General features: G+C 38.7%; 1 protein-coding gene across 1 annotated transcript in view; it reads right to left on the bottom strand.

Annotated features, from left to right (window-relative positions):
- Positions 1-7,500, bottom strand: part of adgrb2 (adhesion G protein-coupled receptor B2) — a 133,869-nt gene that overhangs the window by 77,370 nt on the left and 48,999 nt on the right. The window contains exons 4-5 of the mRNA XM_030789535.1: positions 6,211-6,375; positions 1-70 (exon numbers count right to left, since the gene is read on the bottom strand). The exon at positions 1-70 is cut by the window's left edge and continues 95 nt beyond it. Of these exons, the coding sequence (XP_030645395.1) occupies positions 1-70; positions 6,211-6,375 (235 nt within the window). The remainder of the gene's footprint in view (positions 71-6,210; positions 6,376-7,500) is intronic.

The following is a 7,500-nucleotide window of genomic DNA, read 5'->3' as shown; positions in this document are numbered from 1 at the left end:
TGCTGTGTCCCGATGCCACACGACACAGAACAGCGCCCCCATGGAGCCCAGTCCAACCACTGCCCCTCCACTGAGACAGACAGAGAGAGAGAGAGAGGGGGGGGGGCAAAGAAGAACAGTTGTAGAGAGATAAGTGCAGACAGAGACAGACAGTGGAAGTCAGACAGAGAGGGGACAATGACAGGGGAGAGCAGAAAGACAGAGTGATAAGAAAACAGACAGAGAGAGAGAGAGAGAGAGAGAGACAGAGACAGAGACAGAGAGAGAGGGGGGCAAGGCGAGAGCAGACAGGCCATTGGAGAGACAAAGCAACAGACAGGCGGACAGACACAAACACAGACTCAAGCCTGGACTTTGTCTCAAGTGTCAGTGAATGTAGCGTCTCTGTGGGAGGAAACTCATGTCCTGCTCTACAGGTGTCTGCATTCAACCCCCCTACAACAATCACACCCCATACATTACATTTGACACCAGAATATCCAGGTGAATACTTGTTTCAATTAAAAAACAAACAAACAAACAAACAAACAAAAAAAACAACTTCACATTATCATCAGGGTTATATGCCTGCAGGTATTGATCTGAGAGGACCAATAAAATAAAGCGAAGTGCTAAAGTCATGAGGATTGGTCTCATTAGACAGTGATGCAAGCTGAAGCCTTCAGTCTCTGCTGAGAAACAATGCAATACACAGACACATAAACATGCAACACACACACACACACACACACACACACACACACATTATGAAGAATAACCTCTGAGCCAAGTGGATCATTAGCAAGATATTTGATTTCAATCAATCCTAAACCGGACCAAATTACAGAATGAGAATCTCATTAAGATGGGAGAGGTTTCAGATTAATTACAATCACAATTTGATGATAGATATTAAGGTTGAATGGTTTGTAATACATAGAGTGATTATAAGAAAAATGGATTTGCTTTAATTTAAGGAGAACTGGGATTGTTCGACAGGAAGATAGGTCGAATGAGCCACGATGACAAATGATAACTGAATTTAATGAAAGTTTATAATTCACTACGATGACAGTTTCAAATAGTCTAATCATAGACCATGATGAAAAGATCTTCTTACAAAACACACACACACACACACACAAAACAAAACTTGCGAGTTTTTGAATCAGGAATATTATTAAAAAGTGAAGATTCAGCCTATTCTTAGCTTAGAAGATAAGTGTGATCTTTAACATGTAACTCTGTTCTTCTTTCAGATATTCAGCGTGTGTTCTGCACTGGAACATTCTACAGTTGACTGCATCAAATATGGAGATGTGTAACCTACCAGCAAAAAATAAGCAAGTCAATCTAACTGCAGAGCTGCTGCTATGTTCACATGTTGTTTTCATTAGTCTGCTCTATGCTGAGACATTAAGACAAAACACTATATGATCCAATGAATTATGTATGACCAACTCCCTATTCTTCTATTTATTGATATTGCATATTTGATGCAAGATGTGTCAGTTACTATTTCTTGTTTGATAAATGAGATTCCGTGGGCATGCAGAGAGGAAGAATAATATTACAGTGGATAGAGACTGTCTCTCTCTCTCTCTTTTTTTTTTGAGAGAGAGATGGGGCCTTGAACCAGGCATTTTACCAAAGCTTCAGCATATTCACCATATCTAGAAGAAGAAGAAAAAAAAGATACAAGAAATGAAAAACATTCTTTTTTTATCTATATTCATATTGATGTCTATTATATTTCACTGTGATCACTGCCAGAGCACTCCTCATTGTGCGAGAGTGACATTAAAATGTATTCATATGGTAATCTCAACTCTCTCGTATATGGATATCCATAGACATACGCTTATAGACATGAATCACTTCAGGACTCGAAATTATACTTGAGTCAAATCTGACACGTTATATGCTATAATTTCCTTCTATTTCCATTTCACTGAAGAGCTTTCAGGTGTGTTCAGGTTCTGTAGCTTGGCTTTAAATTGTGGTGCTCTTCATGCCCCCCCACCCCATTTTAAGAATTAATAGTAGTTTTGTTGTAATCTAATGGCACTGAGAAAGTATTGTTAACATGTTATGTTTTTAAACATACACAAGACTCTCTTTAACTTTATAATTAATGGTTACAGTCAAAATTCAAAACCTTCTTGAACTGAATGCATTTCAAGGAAGAAAAAGCACATTCTAAACATTAATGAGTGCCACACCTCTCATTTGTCACAACCCTCTATTTGTCTATAACAATCCTCTGATTCTGACAGCTAAAACACACCCAACTGCATATTCACTAGATTCTCCCTTTGAGAGTCGATCAAATATGAATTTTCCTGCGATATAGACTGAATGGATCGAATTTGAATCAGTCATGGTTTTAATGATCGGCTGCATTATTCAGTGCTGGACCACTTGGATTGCATGGATTCTCCAGCTCATCACAGTGTGGGGTTAAATACTGTCATGAGGCCAAAAACATGATCTAGAATGACCCTGTGAGCCGGCAAATCAGTAAATATTGACCAGTGTGGCCCGTCAAAATGGACTGTTATCAACAATCTGAATGCTAAACTTATCATTACCACCAAAATCAACAACCGGTGAAGCAAAAGAGGAGAGAGAGAGAGAAAAAAAAGAAAAGATTTGTAAATATCACACGTTGCCGAGGGAGAAGGCAGGTGCAGTAAAGCGTTGTGCTTTGGGACCTCAGTCAAAACAAAATGCCTGCAGCTGAGCTCTCCTAATGTGAGAGCCTGGTACTGTGTGTGTGCTATGCAACAAGCACAAGCACAAGAGACTAGCACAACAGTGAGAGAGAGAGAGAGAGAGAGAGAGAGAGAGAGAGAGAGAGAGAGAGAGAGAGAGAGAGAGAGAGAGTCTAGAAGATTGAGACTGATAGTCCATGCTCCCGTTTCTTTAAGAAATTAGCCTGTAAATCTCTCTCTCTCTCTCTCTCACACACACACACGCACACACACGCACACACACACACACAAAGCAACACCCCAGTAAAGAGAAGCACACAGTGAGCATCTCCAGAGGGGCAAACTCCATGGATTTACAAAAAATCATCTACATATGTCACAAGGGTAATGCTGATGATGAAAATTTCAAAGGAGTGTAGCATTTGAACCTGTACACTCTTGCATGTCTTACTGACGCCGGCTGACAAACACAAGGCCGATCGACTGACTCACCCGCCTGGATTGTATTCTCTTACTCAACATAGGCTTTGATTAGTCATGCAGCAGGGACAGTGTCAGTATGTTATACGGTTATTACTGTGTAATAACACATTAAATATTTAGATTTATCACCATACATGTGTCATTCTGGCTCATTTTACCAGAACAATGCTTAGCTGTCAAATTCAGGGAAAACATTTAAATCCATAAACACAGACATGGTGAGAAATACTTTTGCTTGGAAGCTAGCAAGCTAAACAGAAAAAATAACATTAGAAGCGTTATTCTCAGAAATGTTATTTGGTGCCACTACAAATGTAAAAGAACAAAACTTCCTTGGTGTAGAGGCCTAATTTTGCTATTATTAGGAAGTTTTCCATACCCTTTATCCAACAATGCAGAAAAGAAATTGGGGTTTTGGGGTTCATGTGGCTGATTTTTGAGTAAGTTACAAATGATATGAAAAAGTACAGTCTATTCTTTTAGTATATGACTGACATATATATAATCTTACGTTTTATATTTTTATAATTTAATAAGCTCTCATTCTGGGCCCTTAGGTACAGAAGCAAATAATCACTCGTCATTTTAGAGTAAGCTTTTCCTCTTTCCTCTCTTTCTCTCTCTCTCTCTCTCTTTCTCCCTCTCTCTCTCTCTCTCTCTCTCTCTCTCTCTGGTACTCCAAGCATAAAGAATGATAGCAGTCACTGAGGACAAGCTGTCAGAAATGTGTCCCAAAAATAATTTGCCTTTAACCTGCACTGGCAGCGAGATGTGTTAAGACTGAAACAGCATCGTAAAATATCTTGGCGTGCGGAGATTAAGAATATTCCTCTTTTCTGTCTTTAATAAGTTTCTCTTTCCAGCTAAGCATAAGGAGAGTTCTGATTTGCACTACTGAATTATTGTGCATCATGTCCTTTATTAACTACATGAAACAGTCATCTCATCAAATGGCATTGGCCATTATTTATATAACACTCCTTAATATTTAGCTGTGTTTTTTTTTTTTTTTTCCTTTTCTGGCTGGGCTTAACCATGAATCTTCATATGAAAAACAGGACTTTGCTTAAGTTTCTTCATTTCATCATCTGTAGCAAATTAAATGTCAGTACATTCACAAAAAAATCTCTGTTGAGCTTTTTTTGCAGTCCCAGATCTATAGCCATTATTAAGCCATTTGCAAACATGTCTTTTTTTTCTCCCAAGAGTTTCTCAGTTTTCTAAATTACCTGTAAAAGCACAGATATTAAGATCGAAGATGGAATCTTGGTGTTACGCCTAGTTTTACCACAAAACCAGTCATACAGTTTGATATTGTTTTACTGAAATAAACTATTCACAAATAGCTAAGCTAGATAGTTTGTTCGTGTTTTCAGTTGTTAGTTAAATGGTTACTAAGGTAATGAACAAAAAATGCACAAAACTGAACTAGCAACCAGCTGTTTAGTTTAGAATTATTGGAATGGACCTTTATATGGTGGCTTAATCAAGAAATACTAAAAAAAAAACTTGATAAAGTAATGTTAATTATTAATTATTTGGATATATCATCCTCAGGTGGAAGGAGTAATTTTAAAAAGAGAGAGAGAGAGAGAGGGAGATCGGTTTCATCCAAGTTTGCAATAATTCACATTTAAATTTAATTTTTTTAAAATGTTTTAATTTTTGACTGTCTGCTTCAATGATTAGTGTCTTTCTATTGCATATACATTACCTATATTGTATATAAATAAAAGCTCAGTAAGTTAGCAAATGGCTTAAAAATGATAATTATAATATATAATATTGCATTTATATAATAGTCCATATAAGCAACAGAAACACTGACATAACTTAAACATATAAAACAAATGTAAAATGGACAAGCAAATGTGGAAATATAGAATATTGTAGATAATTTGACACATAGTCACTGGTGAGGGAAAACCACCCACGTTTCTGTGAACTTGTTTATCTGTTTGTGGTTGATGTCACAACATGTCAACAAAAATCTCCGGTGAGAAAGATTGACTCTGTCATGGTACAGTGTCTATGTGGTTTGCTTGGTTTGCCGATGTTTTGGATGGGCTAGCATGACTGGACAGCGTATCGCCAGTGGGATATGGACTGTCAGAGGATGGCATTCGAATATCTGGAGAGTGAGATGGTGTAATGGTTCAGCAACTCTGCATAGGAGGGGATAGGTGGAAGATCTGCTCTCTGACAGGCTGTAATCACTGTCAATCAAAGTGTGCTTGTCCAGATTGCCCGTCCTGTTCATTTGGTGCCTCATCATATAAAAGACAATCACAGTGATTTGCCGTCACCCCTAAACCTTCAGTGGTAAGGCTGATACAGGTTTTTAACAGGGAGATTGCTTAAATTGGAGTCAAATTGAAATGTAACAGTCAAATGATTTATTGCTCATCTTGGCAAGGTAATGAGTAATTTGAGGGATACAGCCAAAGCTCAGTGAGGCGTTAGCAGCACTCTACGAAAAACCTCAACATACTCAGACAGGTGCAAACACATCTGTTGATCCGTTTAGATAATGTTAAACTGAGTTTTACATTACTTCCTTGGGTATTTTTCTGAGTCTAAACTTCATCTTGGAGGGCGAAAATTGACAGAATGATTAAAAAAAGATAGAGTCTGCAAAATAAAGACAGGACAGCACCGACAAAGAGTGATATTAATAACGTGAAAAAGAGGTCACAGGAAAAAAGAAAAAGATGGAGAAAAAGTGAGGGGGGAAGACAGTTAGAAATGGATAAAATGAGACGCAGAGAAAGACAAGACAGATACAACAAAAAAAGAAAACCGAAACAAAAGGAGAGCGGTGAAACATGAAAAATGGACATATGGAAACAGAGAAAGGAAACATCATGGACAGAAGGAGAAGAACTTAAAGAAAAAAAAAAAAAAAGGACCACTGAACTGATACTCATGAGAACAGAGGTTAGAAAAAAAAAAAAAAAGCCAAGCACTGGGAGAAATGAGAATTTAAAGAGAAGCTGTGGGTGAGGAGGGTGAAGAAATGAAGAATGGTACTAACCAGGGCACACCGCTATATTGCAGAGTTTGGTTTGAACCTCGGGCCCTCCACAGCCCTTTCCTCCATGCTGAGGGGCCATGCAGCTCCTGGTCCGGGTCCGAGAGCCACGCCCACATGTGACAGAACACAGGCTCCATGGAGACCACTCCTCCCACAGCCCATGCACTGCAACACCAACAACAGCACACAGAGCCAATGGGGAATGAGGAGAGATGGAAGGAGGCGGGGCACTCGCAGACACAAGTTAAAAGGAACCCAGGTGGGATGACAACAAGAGACGGAATTTTCCATCCTCCTCGAGGGGGAGGGGAAATGCAAATATGGGGCTGTCACCCACGCAATCCCAGCCTCATTTCACCAAAAGCCCCACCTCCTTGACTGAAGATGCTGATGGCGTTCTGGATGGAGTTGATTCACGCAGGATTAATAAGGAGAGAGAATGTATGGATTATGAGAGAGCATGTAAATAAAACAAAAATGAGTCTTCATTTATGCTGGTTAGTTTGAGCAAAAATAGAGAAGAAAATGGCATGAGAAGAGTTGAAGGCTGAAATGAAAACCTTTTCTTTGGATCATCATTCAATGCCATCCGATCGACGTGATTCTTATACACAGGTTTAAATAACATCCTTCTTCTATGAGGTCGGTTTAAACAATGAGAAAATGCATTCGGTAAATGTATTCCTGATCTTCTGATGGAAAACAGCTCAAAAGATATGAAGAATATAACATGTATTTCTGCTACTGCAGTGCCTCTGTGCATTTTTTATGCAGACTGCAGAATAACTTGATGGGGCTAGTCATGACTTGTCTAATACATATTCCTCACAGAGGAATGGTAATGACTTGAAAACTGAAGAATTTTACAGCACAACAACCCTCAAGCAGCTACATCTGAGCTGCTGACCAACGAAGACGGCAAAGCATCCTTGAGATCCAACAAGAGCCTGTCCACTGTTCCCCTCTGAGCCAGACCACTGCTCCAGGACTTAGCCTGACTGAGAATATCTTTGAACTATCAACACGGCTGTTACTATAGTAATAGAGATAACTTGCAAATTGCCATGCAGATGACGGGGACTCAAAAATATATCTGAATAAATGGAGAGAGAATCAATGTATGGGGCTGACATGGAAAGAAGAAGAAGAAGAAAAAAGGCAAGATATTAAGCTTAATTTAATGGAAATATTCAACAGAAAAGAATAACCAAATGAAAAAAACTCAAACATAGAGGGGTTGAGAGAAAGAAGGATCTACATGACAGATGTTTAAAGTTTTGCAAAACTGAT

Source organism: Chanos chanos, chromosome 12 (assembly GCF_902362185.1).
Source record: "Chanos chanos chromosome 12, fChaCha1.1, whole genome shotgun sequence".
In the NCBI taxonomy this organism is placed as follows: domain Eukaryota; kingdom Metazoa; phylum Chordata; class Actinopteri; order Gonorynchiformes; family Chanidae; genus Chanos; species Chanos chanos.
This window is presented reverse-complemented; position numbering and strand designations above follow the sequence as displayed.